At 39.8% G+C, this 21,117-nt stretch overlaps 1 protein-coding gene across 7 annotated transcripts in view; it reads right to left on the minus strand.

Moving 5' to 3' along the window:
- The window catches only part of dennd1b (DENN/MADD domain containing 1B), a 105,468-nt gene that overhangs the window by 21,795 nt on the left and 62,556 nt on the right, over positions 1-21,117 (minus strand). For all 7 annotated transcript variants that reach the window (XR_009925414.1, XR_009925413.1, XR_009925412.1 and 4 more), the window contains 4 exons: positions 19,630-19,675; positions 17,867-17,968; positions 8,176-8,301; positions 4,026-4,127 (listed from right to left, as the gene is read on the minus strand). Coding sequence is in view for 4 of the 7 variants with exons in the window: in XM_062423868.1 (XP_062279852.1) it covers positions 4,026-4,127; positions 8,176-8,301; positions 17,867-17,968; positions 19,630-19,675 (376 nt within the window). In the remaining 3 variants the exon portion in view is untranslated. The remainder of the gene's footprint in view (positions 1-4,025; positions 4,128-8,175; positions 8,302-17,866; positions 17,969-19,629; positions 19,676-21,117) is intronic.

Below are 21,117 nucleotides of genomic sequence, written 5' to 3' on the forward strand. Positions count from 1 at the left end.
CAGCTGGAAGTCCAAATTTGGCCAAAAGGGACAAAGCCTGGGGAGTAAGTGGCAAACACTATGTACACTGGATATGCTGAGACACAGTTTAATAAAACCTAAACCAAATCTCTACCAAGATATGTATCAGAGTACGTCAATTAGGTGCTCAAACCATTATGCTCCATGAAAAAACTGACTTTGCAAAATAAGAGAGAGAATGCAATTTACTGAACTGCGTTCTCTATGATAAAAGCTTTTTGGAGCCAGTGTCAAGCAGTCATTAGTATTATTGCATTTTAAGGCATTTGTATATTTGCTTCCTCTTTGGCCATAGTGGTGGCAGCTAGTTTTATCTGTCATTCATCACTATAAATGCAATGATATGGGGTCTTGTGGACCCTGACTATGTAGATGAAGCAACAACATAGTCAGTCTTTAAATTGAATTATTTGGTTATGAAGGACACAACTTCCCTCTTTGGAAAATGGCTGACTAATCACATTTATGTACACTGAGAACGATGGATAATTATTGATTGATAGAACGTATATTGTCAACAAAGGCTCCTGGTAGTAAATCATTTATGAGTGCCCCCTACAGACTCAATAAAACTGTGTAGCTTAGTTTTGTCAATAAGAGGAGGACAGTTTATTGAATCAGTCTCCGCTGGCACAATACACACATGGCAGTGTGTGAGTGTTTAAGTGTGTAGGAGCTGAGGATGGTTGATAGGAAGCAGGTTAATGTCAACAGGCTTTCCCCTGCATTCTTTGGGGAGATTTCTCCCACTTGTTCTGGCCTGAACTGAGATTGGCTGATGGACTGAGCAGAGCAAAGACTTCAGGAACAGATGTGTTTTAGCGTGTGAAACTGGCATATTAAGAGGTGGGTATATATTTAGGGTTGATTCAGCATCTATATTTCATAGAGACATGAGATGAAATGGCTTCTGTTTCTACTTCTTGTAACCTAGACACATGATTCACTACAGTACCACTACAGTAGGTCATTTAGCTTTCTTAGTATCTAATATTTGCTGAATTTGCATCAACAACTCCACACTGTTTCCTTATAAAACTGTAATTAGCTGATCACAGAGCAAAAGCTTGCTTTATGAGAAAAAAAAAAAAACCTCAGTCACAACATAATGTACCTGTAGAAAAGCAATTTCCTGCTATGATGGTAACACCTTAAACTCAGGTAACGCCTCAACATTATGTGTGCTTCAGCGTGCAGTAATGTGTGTAGTGGTCTCCCAGCCACAACAATATGGTTTGAATTTGGCTCATATTTAACCAAGTGGTGCAAACATAGAGCTGACAGTGAGAAGTCCCACACCTTGCCCATTATTTGCAACTGGACTAATGAACATCATCATTTAACATATTCTATTACATATTGTTTCAGTCACTGATGATTGGTTACTTGATAATTGAATAACCCTGCTCATAAGTGGCATCTATGTCACCCTGAGGTTTCCCTGTATCAACAATCCCTTTGTGAAATAAAGAACAAACTGTTCACTTTAGCTGGAGAACAGGGAAAACAAAAAAATCAACTAAAGATAACTTTTTAGTGTTCTACTTAATGGTCTATTTTAGATGTCGATTTTAAGCAGTCTTTCTTACAGGTCTATATATAATGAGTAACTGACTGACAATAAAGACCATACATTGGATTAGAGATATAGCACATGATAGAATAAACAGATGATAATAACAGTTGGTACAGTAAACAAACAATCAATAAGAGAAAAATAAGCAGAGCTACTGGAAAATATCCAAGCATCCTCAGCTTGTACTTATTCAGCTAGTACTTATTCATTTATATGTGTATGTGTGTGGTCAAACAAGTTGATTTGCGTGTTTGTGAGCGGATATGGGTCATGGCCAGAGCAGAGCTCGGGCAGACCGCTGGCCTCACTCACTCCAGAAGAAAGAGGAGTGGAGGAGATAAGCTCACCTCATCCCCCGTTCTAGAGAAAAGATAAGGGTCTGTTTCCCAATGCTACCACTGAGGCAGGAGCCAGCCGGGAGGATGCTTTGAACTGCTGCTCTCTATCTGCTCTCCCTGGGAAAATTATAGACGGGGCAGAGTGTCCAGAGAAACAAAAGGCTGATTGAGGGCCGCTGTGCTGTACTCTCGGGGGTAAATCACACTACTGTCATGGGTCAGAGAGCACAAAGAAAAATTCAAGTGGTGAGAGGACATTTTCTTCTGAGCCTGAGGTGTCTTCCCAGTTGGCTCAGCTAAGTTTAGTACAGCTAAGGTATTTGGGAGAAAAACATTTTAAGTATACATGAGTGATTGTAAGGAAAACTCCTGTAACCACACATGAATAAACGATACCTGCTCACACACATACTGTACATGCACATAAATACACACATGACCATAGAGGACTTCACAATATCTGCCAGTGGTGAATTTTCAATTTAGACTGAATTGAAATTCTGGTCACATATTTTGCTTTACAGGCTTGTACATACATGCTAATAAAGCCCTTTTCACATATGGAGTCTGTCCCTGAAATGTTCAGGAACATTTCCTGCATGGGGTCATGTGTGAAGGGGAGCAGTGATCGATATTCAGGGAAATATGTACCGCCAATTTCCCACCTCAACACCTAGCAACATTTCAGGGCAAAAAAAGTATGGCTGTGTTGTGAATGAAAGCAGTAACATTGCAGCATCAAGCATATAAAGGGTTACGTGTGTCTGACGAAAGACGCTTTCACGTGGAGCGACTGAACCAATCACAAGACTGAGCTGATGATGTATTTGAATCTACGACTGGTTTATGGTTGCCTTGCCAGTGCTTTCGCGAGTGATTTGATAACTAACAAGCAATACAACTACTTTTGGTTTTCAAATAAGCTTTAAGAATGGCTGGAAATCGGACAAACTCAGAAATAAGAGAGCTCCTCTCAGTTCGCACAGAACGGTTGGCATCCTTAAGTGTTGCATGACTTTAATTTAATTTAAATTAAATTAAATTAAAGAGTACGGTCTAGACCTACTCTATATGCAAAGTGCCTTGAGATGACTTTTGTTGTGATTTGTCGCGATATAAATAAAGATTGATTGACTGATTGATTGATTGATTGACTGACTGATGACTTGTCCCGGGCCCCATATATTCTAGCATTGACTTGGTTTGTGTGAAAAGATGCAAGACGGAAATGTTCCTGAATGTAGCTGCATGTGTGAAGATTATTGCAGTAATTTACTGTGAACTATTTGCGAAAGAGGCTTAAGATAACACAATCTTGATGTATCTTTATACTGTAAATGCTTTTAAGGGCCTAACTTGTCATGGTTGTGTTTGTGCATCAGGAAAAATTGAGCAAACAGAAACACATTAAAATGTGTGTGCAGAGTAACAGTAAACATTTACTAGGGGTCAATAACCCTCTATAACACCAGGCTTCTCTTTTCTCCATTTTTTCCTCACTCTGAACAACTCAACTGTCAAGATACTAAATGCTAACTTTACCAAGCCGACAGTTTGCTGAGCACAAAAAGTGTAGACAGACAACTTTCATCTGTAAAAATGAGGACTTTCACTGTTCTAAATAAAAGATCTCTTCCAAAAAAATAAAATCCTTAAAAGTGAACTGACAGTGATGGAAGAGGACAGAGTAACCTGCCAAGGAAGCACTCAGTCATCTTTTTCTATTTGTGCTTTCCTATAGCTTGCTGAACAGAGCTGTGCATCTGTCAATTTACCCATGTAAGTGACAGGAGATGTTTAGCCAACTATAATTATGATCTGAGGATCAGTAAAGGTCCTGTTTTTACACAGAAGATTGAATATCATGTCTAGAATTTACCTATTTTGAAGTATGAAATCAGTTCTGCTGGTTACACTGTGCCAAAATTAGTATTAAATGTGGTTAAAAGAAAACAATGACACACACATAATCTCTCTCTCTATCTCTCACATGCACGCACGCACGCACGCACGCACACACGCACACACGCACACACGCACACACGCACACACGCACACACACACACACACACACACACAGCTGTTTGTACCTGTTTGAAGAGCTGCAGATTGACAGCCATGGACAGGAAGTTCCTCATGGTGCTCGAACGATGGTTTGCAAAGCTCTCCTCACAGAATGTGATCGGCTCTCCCTGAGGAGTCCACAGAGACAATATTAGCAAAAATTAAAATGAACAATTGATATTAATTCATTTTGGCTCACTCTTCTTTGCACCAATCTGTTTTTAACCATGTTTACTTAGTTCAGAAATGTGCACCAGGAATGAAGGCAGATGCGGTTGGTGCCTTGAATAGCAGGGGGTCTAAACTAAACAATGTTGTTTATAATATGATAATCAACTAAGTAATTCACACAGTGTCTATTATCATTATGCCCTGTAAAAACTCTTCCCTAATAAGTAACTATTTCAACAGATGTCTTCATTAGTGAACTAAGTGGGCCTGAAAACAGAAAAGTCTAAAAAGGGGACAGGAAGGAAAGAGGAAGAAGGAAAAAAGGAGGAAAAGTAAAGTAAAAAGAAACAGTCCCCTTTAAAACAGTTCCCCTGGCAGAGCGCACCCGATCTCCCCCAGACCAGAAGACAGTGTCCCAGTAAACTCCACAGTACTCCACATGAGCACATTAGCACATTATTACTATTTCTTACATCATGTCTGTTGGCCTGTGAGCTATAGACACGGAGGGTGACAACAGAACCACTGCAGGCCAATCACACGCAGCCCCACGGTTATTTCCAATTCATGCTTTCTCATAATTAACATAATTCTCACATATTTCAACGATGCTCTAATTTCTTTTGGTGTAAAACAATATGCTTTGTCTGTTTCTGGCTCTTAGCACAGTGTGGCACATAAAAACAACTTAACAACACTGGAGACTAACCCCATTCAGGCATGGGTGGATGATACCCGTGGCCCAAATTACATCACAGGAATACTGCTCCCCTTACATCACTTAAAGTTTTTAAGGCGTATTCTCTCGTAAAAGCCAGAGTTGAAAGTAGCTTCAGTTGTAGTTCAATCATCTATCCAGTCTCCATCTGGCTGCTACAGCCTCAGACCATACTGCAGCTAGCAAAACTGAATAGCATGCTGAGACTAACAACTAACTGCTACTAAAAAAAAACTTTCCAAGGCAACTTTAAGACTTGGTCTGTGTACACATCAGTATCCAACAAAATCCTTTGGTTCATACAGGCCTGTACTGAATGCCAACTGCTGCTGCTAGTACAGGAATCTCAGAACATGGGCTCCTTTATAAGGAAGACAGCAGCATAAATTGTAATATTTTTTTATTTTTGCCTTTATTGGAAAGTGGGCAGTGAAGTGGAAGACAGGAAAGACAGGAAAACACGAGACAGATGGGTACAACATGCAACAAAGGTTCCTTGCTGGAGTCAAACCAGTGACATTGCAGTTATGTGGCTCACACAGCAACCATTCAGCTTACAGAGCTTACACTCCTAATTATAAATATTTTAACAGGGTCGCCAGCGTCAGCTAGCACAGTAAAGATGACATTAACATCCTGTTCAAGTACAAAAAACAATGACTTAAAGGTCGAATGTGTAAAATTTAGTGGCATCCAGCGGTGAGGTTGCAGATAGTAACCAACTGAATACCTCTCCCCTTCGACGCCTGTAGGAGAGCCTAGAGTGGCCACGAAATGGCAGCCTCTGTGGAAGAGGACCCACTCTCTGTGTCAACATCAAGGGCTCATTCTAAGGTAACTAAAACACAATGATTCTTATTTTCATGGGACTATGCATTAAAACATAATTATGAATATTATATTCAATTTTGGCCAAATCAGTTCTGCTAAATGCCAGTAAATTCTACATACTGCACCTTTAACTGAATTAAGTCAATAAAGCTGTAGCAGTACTTACAAGGCATGAACACAATATAACTCAAGCCCATTTTACAGAAACAGCTATGGGTTTATAGCCTTTCTTAAGGCAAGGGTCCTGTTACTTGTTAACTTCCTCCTAGAGCCACTGTAGTACTGCCATGTTAATATTGTATTGTGTATCATGGATATACTGACTGGAAAATTGAGCACTTGAATTTATAAATGCACATGTACAGTATGTATGCTGATTTTAAATAATGTAAATTATTATTTTAATATTGTAACACATGGACTGAAAATTTTAAATAAAATACAAGCTTTTCATTTAAAAAGGCCAGGAGCAGCTCCTTTCCATTAAAGAACAGGGACTGTAATTCTAAATATTCTGTAGTTATCTGTAGTTATTTCTTTTACTTAAATTACAACTTTATTGAGCTGATTTTAGTTGCATTTCAGTATAGACTTGCATGTACTTGAGTGTGACTAGTACTGTACTGTTTGTGCACAGATTATATGTGTTATATGCAGTACACAAGAGCATGCACTGTGTTAGGTTTGGCATCTAAATCTGTCTATAAAACTTTCAAACATGTGATGGCACCCCGACCTCCCACACCCAGAGTTCTCACATCTGATTGGATGCTTTGAACTGGTTACATGCCTGGTTGAGTAGAACTTCTGCTAATTCTTACCCTAAATAGTACAGAGAACGCAATGTTGGAATATGCACACCCACCTACCCAGCTTGGCTTCATCAATGGTGGTGAAAACTAATTTGAATTGCTATTTCAGGTTCTTTTTCCAGACATGAGTGCTGCTCTGAGCTGGTGAGAAGCACCTGGGGGAACATAGACGTGCACTGAAACTGATGACCTAAGAAATGCTGTTCTAATCAGCTGATTGCTTTTCAACTCATTATCATTTTCCAGTATTGTTTCATTTACAGCTCAGCAAGACTCCCACCAAGCATCCACACCCCTCCTTCTGTCAAGACATATGGGCCCGTGAACCACAGCGCTCGGATCAGCACTGTCTAGGAAGATCTTTTCCTCAGCTCAGAACAATGAGCAAAGTGATACCCCACAAATATCAGAACGTGGGGTTTATCACCATCTTCATGTGCATGCTTATGCGTGTGCATGTATGTTAACTCCAAGGCTTTTATACAGAGCCCGTCTAAAAGAAAACATTGAGAGCTTGAGTGAACTAAGAAATTATTGCATGCTGTGCACACGTACACAAACACACACATATACTGAGTCTCAGTGCTTGTGTCAGAGGGGAGGCAGTTTGTTCGTATACTGTCTGTATACAGAGAAAAGAGAGACAGCATCAATAATGTAGCATCTTGACTCCGGGAGTCCACAAAGTCCAATTAATCTCAAAGCCAAAGGAACAAAGGCTTCGCTATTTGACAAACAGGACATGCTGTAGTTTGCTCTGCCCTGACTCAGACTTGATAAGCAGAAAAGATCCAGAAAAAGAAATGTTAGGAGGGCTTAGTAAAGGAGAGTAAAACACCAAAGGTGGCTATAAGGGATCTTCAAAGGGAACGTCCTGACTCTTTTCAGCTCCTCTGACATTTCACTGCCTCAGACAGGCCCACCTTAGCTCAGAACTCCATCTGAAAACACACCTTTTACCTTCAGTCAAAACTGCCCCAGTCTAACCAGACTGAAATTTGAATCACTTCACCCAAACTAAGATCACTACAGCTTGCTACACATTCTGAAGAGCAAACATACATTATATTCATGCCTGTGACACCTCTGCTTGTGAATGAAAATGCTAAACAAGTCTGTGGGCTTTACATTTCTGTTGGATTATTTTAAAAATGCCATAATTCCTGTTTGTGAATTTCATAAACTGCTGTGGTGAGTTTTGTTTTAATTTTCTTGAATTTTGAGAAATCCTCATCTGAAATGTCTGCCTCTGCCATGAAACAAGGGGTTGAATGGTTTCTAGAAAGATATGTTTCTACAAAACATTAAATTAAATTATAAAATTGTGTGAGCAGCACAAACAAAATCACAATTTCATTTATCGCACTGGGATGTAGGCCGAAATACAGATATTTCAAAACCTGTACAGATAAAACAAATACCACCAGAAAGCAATGGGTAAATATGTTTCTTTGTAATTTGTAATTTGGGTGTGATGATCTAAATAAGGTTAGCTCAAATACTGGATGCATCTCACTCTGGGTTCCATTGCATCCAATCATGTAGAGTGTCCTTAAACTGATTTAAGTATATAAGGGCAATAATATGACAAAGAATGTTGTTCCACAGGATGAAAAGTAGTGATTAATGGAAATGGAGCCTTACAGGTCTATATCTGAGAGCATCTCGGTAGGATCCAAACAGAGCGGCCTGTGCTCTCAGGAAGGCCCTCGCCACACCACTTCCTGTTGCTGTTGACTGCTTCTTCAGCTTGCTCTTCAGAGAGGACACCTGGTGGAGAACACGAAGAGAGAGAAAGTGGGAGAGAAAGAGAGAGAGACACAGTCAGAAAGTGAGAGAGAGATGGGAGGGGGGGAAAAGGAGAGATGGAGGGGTAAAAGTTAAATTATCACCTCTGAAATTGGTGGAGGAAACAGCTAGCCCATTCTGGGTGTGAAGTATCACATTTGCAGGTCATCTCAAAAAAGGAAAGAAAAGAAAGGGAAAAGCTTCAGCCTTCCCTTCAAGCTTATCTGTTGTGCTGCTGGGAGCACCTGCTGCTTTGCTAATTGAGCAGAGGACGGGGGCAGCAAGAGGGAGAGGAAATAGAAACTCACATCCCTGCTCTTCCTCTCTCACCCTCTCTCTCCAGGATGCCACCCCCGCTCTCCTCCCCATCACCGTTTTGCTTTTTGCCTCTCCCTCCATTTCTTACTCTCCTACTTGTTCTTTACAGTCCTCCTGTTTCCCCCCTCCCCCCGTTGGCTCTCCCAGACTCCCTCTAGAAAGGGACTCTTGACATAAAATGTCTTTAATTATTTTCCCCTCTCCTGGCTCTGTCTCCAGGACTCCAGGCGAGAGTGGAGGAGCAGCAGGCCCAAGCTTGTTTTAGGATGACAAAAGATTCACCCTGGCCACAGGGCCCTGGGGAGTCTGGGAAGGAAGTTGTCAAGAGGCTCTCCTCACCTGCTCAGCAGTAGTTTCACTATGTTGTGGCAGAGCGAAGAGGCAGAGATAGCGAGGGACTGCTGCTCTCTGTGTGGGCTGTGCCAACTTAGCACAAAAGCACAACATTTGATTGGGTCGCACAGGAGGTCTAGATTACTGTAAGGCAGTTTGGTGTGGGCTGTTAGCAAAACATGATTCATGATTTTAACAGTAAAAGCGTTTAACATTAAACCACAATTAGCAAGAAACAGAATAATTTGAGTTCCTCACTGCAAACTTTGCATTGTTTTATCTCACATCCTATAGTGTATACCAACATATAATAGACTACAAATGCTACCCGGAACTCAGAAAAGGGTCGACCACAGAACTGTGGCTGTGGCTGGTAAGGATTTGGTGTATTGCTCATCATACAACAGGGCAGATTAAACCTATGCTCTTCAGGTATGGTCGTTTTATATACTCAGTACACCACTCTGTTGCTTGAATATAGTACAAGAAAAGTGACTGCACATGCAGTGCTGAAAAAAGTGTGTGTGAAATAACAATTAGCCTTAAATTAACATTTTTGGTTAGCAGCCTGCCTTTTACATTTAATTCTGTGCTACATATTTTACCAGCCCACTCTACCACCTCTTAATACAGTGCAACATTTTGTGGTGTAGACTCTTTACACAATTATTCCTAATTGCATATATCAATAATTTTCATCTTAATGCTGCCACTGATAGCAGCAGTGTTTTTGGACAGGATAAGAAAGAACAGATTAAAGCCGGAAGAACATTTGATGTTCTGTCTACCATTAAATTACCCCATGCTCTTCTGCGTTATAATACAATTTTGATCAGGTCTATTTCAATCAGAGGTGGCCATATATATCATGCTGTGAAGCTGTAGTGATGGAGGGATACTGCGATCTGGTATCTGCAATTAGCCTATCAGGAAAACTGGAGGGAGGAGAAGCAAAGCGTTAGCAAAGCTCATACAGAGGACAGGCAGAAAGAAACAGAGAGAGAAAGAAAGGAACCAACAGAGAGAGAGACGGAGAGAGTGGCAGTCTTAAACTGGGACAAAGACAAAACGAACAGTGTTGATTCCTCTCCCCTGGGCTTTCTCACTCTCCACAACATCCCCGTGCTGCCATTGCAAATGCTCCAAGGCATCAAACAGAAAGTTTATCACGGTTAAATTAACAAGTGTCATCTCCATATTCACTCACTGTGCTAAATGCTTTTATGTTTATGTAAAGCCCTTTCTAGAATTAATATTTCATGTTTATGTGCATTTTCACTGATTTTTTTCATCCTTGCAAATCATTAAACTGTCTTTTTTTCGAGGGGAGAATCAAAGCGAACACAATGTCAGTCTAACTGGGGGAGGCATACCCCAAAGACTGTCAGAGAAGATGGGATAGCTGAGTTTACTCTGCACACAGAGTTCTGTACAGCAGCTTTGAACGGGTGAGAGCACTGCAGTGGCAAACACTTTTTAATGAGGTGGGGACACAATCACTTGTGTTTTGTTTCTCAGTGTTGGAGAAAAATGGGTGATAAAGCGATAAGTTCAAAGTTTCACATTTATTCACAAGATTAAGCATGATGAAAAATATTCTTCTTAAGTCACATGTGGAGATTAATTAAATTATCGTTTATCACAAATATATTAGTAGTGCGTGTCAAATACCAGAATATTGGCTTTGCTGAGAGAGAGGCAAAGCACAGTCAACGGGGCCTTTCTTCACATATTAGACACAAAAACTAAATGTGTGTTTAGTAATTGGATTTTGAATATGGCGCCTACGCCACAATCATCAGGTATGTCTCCACGGTAATGGTTCTGTCAAACTAATTAACTTCTACAGTTTGAGTGAAGCTAACGAGATGCGTACAGGCATCAGAGGAAGGCCAGGCTCTACAGGTGATAACCCTATTTGGCAGTGACATTTTTTAGTGTAAAGTCACAGTGGCGGTGATGAGATCAAAGGCAGAGAGTCCCCCATTGGGTCCAATTAGAACTATAGCATTGTACAGGGAAGGGGTGGCAGGAGGAGAGAGGGGAGTGGGTGGTTGGTGGAAGAGAAAGAAAAAAACTGTTGAGTTATGATATTCATAATCTATGCAGAGAGGCCTTTCCAGTACAGGTCTTCTCCCCATAGCTGTGATCTTTTCAATTTACATCAAGGGAAGATGGTCGGGGATGAAAGCGGGGCATCCAAGGCGCACAGCCCACAGAGGGCAGACATGGGGCCTCATTAAGGCCCAGCCCAGCCAGCCCCAAACAGGGTTTGAAGTGCGTCACATAAAGAGCATGGGGTCAAAGGTCAGACATAGAACAGATCTCCATTTAACTCTCCAGCTGGAGATGGTAATTAGCAGGTGCAATGATGATCCCTGCCTGACTGTAAGGGATGATACCACTGTAGGTGACACCAGGCATCTGTGTGAGTGTGTGTGTGTCTGTGTGTGTGTGTGTGCGTGTGTGTGTGTGCGTGTGTGTGTGTGTGTGTGTGTGTGTGTGTGTGTGTGTGTGTGTGTGTGTGTGTGTGTGTGTGTGTGTGTAAATGTACGCTGAGACTACACTGCGCTTCAACTTATTAATATGTACAGAAACATCCATCTGAGATAAAAAACTCATATCTTACTTGCATGCATAGTGTACATAAAAGCAGGTACTGTGTACTGTATACAATACCAGTCAACACACTTTCTCATTCAAGTGAATGGGAGGTGCGTCCAAACTTCTGGCTGGTACTGTATAGGACATTTACACCTATACAAGCATTTGAAGAATCTCATGATAATAATCTTTTGTTATGGTGAGCTTTGACTCTTCTCACTGTGTTTGAAGCAGACTACAACTCCCACTGTACTTTTCAAAAACTTAAACTGAAAAAAGTACACAACAACAAGTAAAATTTCTATCCAGAATGATGCTACTCTTAATGCATTTTATAGTCAGACACACCTGAAACCTGTTTACTGCTGTTACCAAACTATTCAACAATTCATTAACTTCTACTGTCAGTTAGCAACAAATATACAAAACATGTAATAAAAAAAAAAAAAAATATATATATATATATATATATATATATAAGAACCTGGCTAACCATATTATATTTACTGTTTCAGAAATGAAAAAAAATGAGTAAATGAAAGAAAAGGAAGTGGCACACAAACGTCTAAATATATATTTAGAATTTACCACTAAATCTTCACTAGAGCATTAAAAAAAACCTTCCCAAATAACAACCCTGACACTTGTCTGTTGTTAAAAAATAAATAAATAAAAAGTTGGGTTTTCTTCTCACAAAAAAAGAATGTTTTGTTTAAGATTCTGTCCAGGGAAAGAAAGCCATGGGGACGCAATTAAAGAACTACAAAGAAAAAAAATAGTTATGAAAATCTCCCACTTTCTTTTGATGTGCTGCAGTCTGAACTGTACACACACACACGCACACACACACGCGCACATGCACACAGACAAGTACATGCAAACACACACACACACACAAATCTGAACAAAGACACACAGAAAACCGGCAAGTACTCTCACACATGCACACACATGCATATACACAATGAGCGTCTTTAAAATTCATTAATTAATTCAATTTCAAATAAATATGAAATATTTTATGATATTTTTAAAATAACCTCTGGTGTCAGACTCACACAGAAACTGCACAATAACGGCGATATTACTCAGACTGATAGGGTGGAGTCAAATATCATCTCTCATATTTAATCACATAAGATTCCTAACTACTAGCCTTTGGTAAGGTAGCAAAAAATTACTTTGTTGAATATTAAATTAGCAAAGTGAGTAGAATAAAATACATATGGAGAAAGACAAGAATAGTTCAACTATTAAGGCATCTAGTGAGATGTATAATTTTTTTGTCATACAGTATGTTGATCTGCTGTTAAGTTCATGAAATACAATACATTAGTCAGGCGAAATGAAAAAGAGTGAGAAAGCAAGGGGGAGAAAAGGTCTGTGTGTGTGTGCGTGTGTGTGTGCGTGTGTGTGTGCGCTGGCATGTGTGTGTGTGCGTGGGCATGTGTGTGTGTGTGTGTGTGTGTGTGTGTGTGTGTGTGTGTGTGTGTGTGTGTGTGTGTGTGTGTGTGTGTGTGTGTGTGTGTGTGTGTGTTTTAATAGGGCTATCTCATTGCCATGAGATTCTCCCTGGTGTGGGGTTACTTTGTCAGGCTGACCTCTTATAGCAGCTGAGCGGCTGAGTTTTGCATACATAATTAACTACAGCTAAATGTCATCTCTCACTTCAATAACTAACGCAGTGGGTGATACTGCTCTCCCTTTTTGACTTCTAATCCAGAGTGAACCGCCGGCAGAACGACTATGTGAAAATGAAGTGCAGCTTTTAAACTCCACATGAGCAAATGAAGGGCTGGTAACACTGCAGAGAAGAGTGTGTGCACAGTTCAGCGTCATTTAAAATGATCGTAACCTGAAATATAATGTTTCAAATGAACAGATGTTGACATTTGCAGTCGGTAAAATAGGGACTCGACAGCATGAACGACAACAAAGAAAAAAACGAAATAATGAAACACTCTGTTTGGAGCTTGTTATTATACGCTGAAGATCGTTAGTAGTGTATAGTATGTAACTGAGGTGGAGCAACCGCATTCCCAGCATTGAGCTAACATGGAGTTAGTACAGCATGTGAGGGGCTTTACTGTAGGCGGCTCCGCTATACTGGGGAGACAACAGTGAAATAAGACCTGTCTAAGCTGAAAATGGGGAAATCTGGTGGACAAATTCAAAATCTGTGAGTAGCAAAAGTTTACTCCTGAACTAGATCTCTCATTAATTCTTAGTCACTGATGAACATTCCTGGCCGACAATATGTAGACGTCTGCGTGTGTGTGCACATGTATGTGTATGTGTGTGTGTGTGTGTGTGTGTGTGTGTGTGTGTGTGTGTGTGTGTGTGTGTGTGTGTGTGTGTGTGTGTGTGTGTGTGTGTGTGTTTGCCTGCTGTCAGCTGTATTCTGTTGTAGACGATGATGTAGATGTTGTTTTCTGCGAGCGTCGGAAACTGAACACCAAATTAAAGCTGCGATGTTTGATTAAGTGTGCCAGGTGATCTCAGGAGAGGCGTGCAGACACAACCTCAACCCCCTCATTCATTTGTAAACCTCCAAATGCAGGCTTGAAATACAGGAAGTAGGAGTGTACGCTGTAAATTTCCCCCTTGATTGGGAATACAAATGATCAAATGTGTGAAGGCTAGGAATGTATGGGTACACGGTGTCAGCAAAGTAGCGAGAGGCAGAGAGGAGGAGAATAGAAGGAATTAGGCTGTGATGTGAGAGGGAGCATCTGAAAATAAAGATGTAAGCTGCATTGTAGCACCTCACCTTGAATAGGTGGCACAGAAAGAATAATACATGAAAAAATTATTCCGTCATTGGTTTGAGATCAATTGCTGGGTTCAAATAAAAATCTGATTCAGTCACATATTGTTTGTTTTCAGAATTAACAGACTCCTAATTTGCTATTCTTGGATACTTTTAATGACTAGTGCGGTAAACAGCTCAACCAACCAAAAGCCAATTATAACTTTATCAGCACAATGTCTGCGTCGAAGAGCAACTGTGTATCTCAGAAAAAGAAACAAATATACCTTGATCTTCCAAGGAAAATCTACTGCTTTTTTTATTGAATATTTCTTTTCAGTGTGCTTGTCAACACATTGATTTTACTGACACATGCACAGTCTCCCTGAGATTAATATGGTTTATTACTGGATATAAATTATGGAAACTTTTAGTTTAACTTAAGAAATCTTATAATGTGCAAAACCCTGCTAAAAATATACAAAGTAAAATAAAATAAAAAAATCTGTTTTTATAACAATATCAGAATAGATTTTAAAAGTAAATAAAGCAACAAAAAAGTTCTTGATCTGCATTATTTTTCATACAAAGATTCTAAAATATATGGGTTAAAATTGGAAATGTTTGGACTGACTTTAAATAAATATCAAAGCATGTTACAATCTAAAAATGAAGGAGAAAAAAAATTCAAGAGACTGATGTGATGAATTTATACTGTCAGAATAAGACAAATCCAGAACAAAAGCCCAATCACTCGCGGCCCTTTGATATGCGTTTCCAATTTCAAGAAATGTCAAAAAGTATTTTCAAACAATAGTTGCATCCTCTTTCGACCTGTTACCAATCACTCTCTTATCCAGAAATGTCCTCTTTTGCCAAACGGAACTGCTACTGGCATGGTAGCTTTTGTAATAGTCAATAAATCTAAAATATTATGTGTGAAATTGCGAGAAAAGATCATTAAGGGGCGGGCACTAGTAGAACCGGTATAGGGCTCCTGTCTGAAAAGGGGCGGCTAATTCAGGACAACTGTGAACTCTGAACCTGCTAAAAGTATGGCCACTGGTCAGCCGAGCCACGTAATAGAGTCCACATGTGCTCACAGCCTGCATTGCTGTAATTAGAGGGATGTCGAAAGGTTTGCTTAAATCAACATCAGAGTGCTTTGTTTTCCCTCTTAGTTAGACTTGAAATACGCACAAAAATTGCCCGTGGCCTTTACCTTTTAATCCATTTCATGCTTTATATATTCATACAAAGTGAAGCTGGGCTTTTAAAGTGAGAATAATCATTACATAGGTCTCAGGGCTTCGGTTTCACACTGAATAAAGTCTGAGTGTTAAGTAGCCAGCGCAACAGTGAGAATTAGAGAGAAATGAAGGGTGGTTTTAATAGCTCAGAAACAACACGTGGCAGCTCAGCCCAGGCAGAGAATCACTCAGCATTAATCAAGATTTCAGGCCTCTGTTTGACTGCACAATGCCTCAAACATCTCTTTGTGTGTAAACACAAACATCAAATGCCATGTGGCATGTCCTCATCACTAACAAGCAAACTAACAAGAGACCTGGAATTCCACTCAATTAGTACCTGCTTGCTTCCTTATTAATCTACTAGCCCCAGTGTAAAGATAAGAGGAGACAGGGAAAAAAAAAACGGAATAAGAATGAATACAACAACAACAACAATTTGTTACAATAAATATATTAATGCTGGTGAAGTTTCAGTTTCAGGTGGTGTAATTTGACATGATATGTGGGCTATGTTCTGTCATTAGTCAGGAAAAATGGTGAGTAGGGGATCAAAGCAAAAAGGCTCTGAGCCTGCCACTTAATTTATCACACGGCAAAGACAAAGGCTTTTCTCTCTGCTTCTGTCGCTTTTCAAAAGCCCTGACTCCTTTTTATGACAAACTCAGTTTGCAATTTAATTTAGGGCTTGAGTCCCTGGGTGCAGAAAGCAAGCAGGCAGGAAGTGAGAAGGCGGCAGTGTAGCCAGACAGACACACAGGCAAAGAAGCATGACAAGCAAACAGCGGGTGCAAGAAATGTCCAGGCTGGCGGTAAGTACTGTGAGAGAGACAAGAAAGCAGACAGGTGTCATGAAGTTCGAGCTGCCAGGAGGCGATAAGGCCAGGAAGAAAAAAGGCAAAAAAAAGTAGTCAGGAAATTGTATAAGATGTAAGAAAGATTGTATTGTTATGGGTAGTAAAGAGGCATTCATGTACACTAACAATCGTAGTAAGGTTGAGCAGTGCTAATTCAGGAGAACCAGAGAAGTGTGGGAGTGTGAGCAGGCCTGGAGTCTGCTGGGCAGTGGATTGAATTATATACGGCTGGTACGGCAGGAGTCCGGTAGGCGGTGGAATCTGAGTATATACTGTTAACAGCGTGGGTAATAGTGCGTCCACAGCCTCAGCGGGGCTTCAGTGCCTCACAGAGGAGCTTTAATACACACCGCCTGAAAAACAGCTAAACAAACAGATTCCTGCTTTGTCAAAGACAGGGAAGACAAGCATGTGTATTGTGTATTGTGTATTGTGTATTGTGTGTGTGTGTGTGTGTGTGTGTGTGTGTGTGTGTGTGTGTGTGTGTGTGTGTGTGTGTGTGTGTGTGTGTGTGTGTGTGTGTGTGAGAGAGAGATAGGGAGAGAGAGAGTGAGAGATAGATAGAGAGAGAGAGAGAGAGAGAGAGAGAGAGAGAGAGAGAGAGAGAGAGAGAGAGAGAGAGAGAGAGAGAGAGAGAGAGAGAGAGAGAGAGAGAGAGAATGTGTGTAAATGTGCAAGTGACCCTGACGCCGGTCAGTGCTACAGGAAGCATCACCACAGCGTCAGTGCTCCATTAATTAAAGAGACGATGCGCTGGCAGGTGGCTTCACTGCCCACACTGGTAATTGGCCCCCTTCTTCCCACTCTCTCCCCCTAGAAAATCACCCATCTCTGCCTTTTCTTTTCTTTTCTCTGGCTTGTTCCCTCCTCCTATCTCTCCTTCTCAGAAACGTGCCAGTGGGCAGGCAGAAATGCAAGACTTTGTGAAATAATGATTAGAATGGATGGAGATGAAGGGAAGGGAGTTGCACATTTTCCCACAAGCCTCTGATGGTCGGGGAATGCTGTTCTCCTTCAAGCGTCATGCGACGCGACGGGAGTTTACTTTAGACAGCCACAATCTAAGGAACCAGTACTGCAGTCATTAATGATGTGGGGATGGGACAGAGCTATACTTTGACAAGTTTCTTCATGTGTGTGTGTTTGTCTGTGTGTGTGTTTCTGTATGTGTGTGCATGTGGGTGCAAGTGTATCTGAGTGAGTGTAAATGAGTATATGAGAGGACAGGAAAATGTGTGTTTATGCAAGTGAGACTCGGCATAAAAGAGGAAAAAAATGAACCTTCTGTGTGTTGTGTGTAATGAGATGATAAAGGGTGAGAAGCTCTAGAGGTGTGTGTGTGTATATGTGGGTCTGTGCGTGTGCGTGTGTGTGTGTGTGCGTGTGTGTGTGTGTGTGTGTGTGTGTGTGTGTGTGTGTGTGTGTGTGTGTCTTACCACATCACTGGGAAGGTTGTGCAGGTCATCAAAGGGACTCTCTAGGGTGTTTGTGTCCACATTCAGAATGACCACATCCTCCAGTGACCGACTGCGAACTCTCTGAAAGAGGAAATGTCCATTATGATCATCAATAATGTCAATAATAAAAACAATTATAATCAATATTTCACAATACTGCACAAATCTCTACCTTTAAATGTCTTTACATATTGAATTTAAGTTATTGCGATATCAACAAGTTATAAAATATTTTCTGATCATATATAATGAATTTGATGCTGGTTCTGAGAACCAGAAATATTTCATACAATATTGAAGTTTTCATACATTATTTGTTTTTTGGTATATAACACCGCATAGCATTTTTAAAATCCTGTTTGTTTGATATATGTTGAAAAATAAAGACAGTATCATTTGATTAATTAATAAAACATTCATTCAAGTTCATATTTTAAATGTTAAGTTTGGCCGAGGTGTTTTACAGCACAGAAAGTCACTGCTGCCCTGAAGCCCCGAGAAGGAGAAAAGATAGCGGTCATATTTAAAACCACACTGTCATCACACTTCGTTACAATTAATGATGAAAAATAGCATGTGGGAAAAATATATATATATTAGAACATCTTTAATGTAACACACACACGCTCAAAAAATGAAGAATGGCACTGAGAGGGAACATTTTGGATAGCACAAACATTTTCCTCAGCACCAAAACCTCATGCATCAACAACAACACAGTGATGCTGTGCTGTGCTGTGTGCATCCTGATGGCGACAAATTCAACAATTATTTCAGTGTGGAGCAGGATGCAGGCAGGTGTGGGGGGGGGGGCAGCATAGTGTGTGAATTTCTAGTTTGTCACTTTTGTGACAGCCTGTGCAGTGGAGGCTCACATGCTGATCTGGACTAATTATGTAGTGGCGGAAAGGGGGTCTGTCTCGGATGCAGAGTGTGATAAATACTGCCACTGCCGCAACTGTCAGACAAATATCACACGCGCGCACACATGCACGCACACACACACACACACACACACACACACACACACACACACACACACACACACACACACACACACACACACACACACACACACACACACACACACACACACACACACACACAAGCACAGTTACACACAAACACAGACAAACACTTACATACTAACACTTACACACAAGTGTAAATGTGCGCGTGCGTGCAACTTGCACTCACACACAACAGCAGTGCTGGTGACGGCTTGCCCCCCAACCAACACACAGGTTTTCAACAATGAAGTAGAAAAGCTCTTTGTTTGCAGATGCTTTTTCTGCCTTTCTCTCCCTGTCTTTTGTACTTCTGGTTAAGAATGCACACAAGCAAGAGAGGCAGATAAAGAGGAAAAAACAGTCAGTCTACTTCTTTTTTTTTTGATTCAGTGTGTTAGAGGTGTCAAAAATTGCCTTACAAAAAATGTTAAATATTTTTCACCAAAATTAAGAGCACAAATCTAACACCAGGTTAGATGAGCATGAAAAACTATGAAAATATACAGTAAAATTGAATGCATCCTTACTTAATGTAAGTTGTTTTATTTAAAGACAGTTCACTAAAAAGACTATAGAGATATACTTGTGTATCTGATGAAAATTACAGAATATCAACAGTTTAGTTTTTGCAGCAGCATATTGTATATAATTATGCATCTACAACATAACAATGCACAATTATATGCGTGTACATTTATATGCATACACATACTGACAGACTAACTAACGTACCTCCAGCAGACTAAGATGAACTCCCACAAAGTATGGCATGGGGGCACTGTGGATGGAGAGATGAAAACAAATCTGTTAGCAATCAATATCAGATGTTTAAATGCAGTAGATAAAAATGTCTGTAGGCTACACTCATAAAACACATTTCATATATCTAGCGGAAAAGCTTAATGTTGTATGTAGGCTACTCTTAAAATTATTCAGTTATTACTACTAGTACTATTACTATTGCTACTGATAATCTTTCAAGATTAAAAAAAAAAATCAAAAACAACAGCTTATTCAATGTTTACTTGGTTTTATATAAATGTAAATTGCATTTGTGGGGTTTGTGAGTTTGTGAAAGACATGGCTTGATTGTGATATACGTTTTGACAGCAATATATCACTATTTTAAACACCTTATAAACTAAATAATTGATTGTTTAAAAAACAATCAAGTGATCTTTCAGTAATGAAAGAGTAGTTACAGACATAATGAAGACAGCAGCTATTTTAAAAGTAAAATATATTTTATCACCTGCTAGAAATTCTATGCAACAAATGTGCATCAGATGTATTGAAAATATACAGTACTATTATATTTGAATTTGGCTGTGCATGTCATAGCAAACAAAAAACGATTATCATCCCTACGTGGTTTTTCAACCCAATTATATTACAGTACATGTACGGCAGGGCTACAGGCTTCAAAATTATTTCCCAGAAAACCAGCACCACTCTCAAAATGGGAAACGCCATTAGATTTACTGGTGCCTGTAGCAGGGCAACGAAATTGATCTGGTGCTACTTCACAAACAAGTTTTTTCTTAATTCTGCCTTTAATGAGTAGTTTTAAGTTTCATCACTGAATTGTGCCTTAAACTGTAAATAAATTACAGTTCCAAGTAGTTCCATACATTTAGAGGAAAAACAAAACCATCTACCAGTAAACATTAATCTCCCAGGAAAAATACTAATGGTAACTGTTCTTACTACTACCTAACTTATTATCATGATAAAAACAACTAGTTACAACAATAAATTATTTTGCAGGACATTTAAATGAGTATTTCCTCTCGCAAAAAGGATTTTTAATCTACTGGTAGTTTCAAAAGTATCGAAAGACACGAAAAAGTGTCATAGGTTTTCTTTTAACTTTAAAAACCTATGATTTACATGTTATTATCATGTCATTCATATTTTATGTTATATTTATCTTCATACTGAAAATACATCATAAAGCATGTTTCTCCTTTGATGATTGTCAGACCCATCCACCAAAATGAATAAAATAGAAAGTCAAATAATAAAAAACATTTTTATGATAACATTTACAGAGGCAGCAATAATTGGATAACTTTGGGTCAGTGTATTTCTGGCCAGAATGATTCAGAAGCCACAGGCTTGTAATCAACTTAGTGAAAAATAAAAAATAAACAGCAGGCCTGTAGGTCTGCAATGTCCTCACTGGTTTCTCCGTTTCATGAATATACAGTATTCACTTCC

The sequence above is a fragment of the Scomber scombrus genome, chromosome 8 (genome assembly GCF_963691925.1).
Source record: "Scomber scombrus chromosome 8, fScoSco1.1, whole genome shotgun sequence".
Classification (NCBI taxonomy): domain Eukaryota; kingdom Metazoa; phylum Chordata; class Actinopteri; order Scombriformes; family Scombridae; genus Scomber; species Scomber scombrus.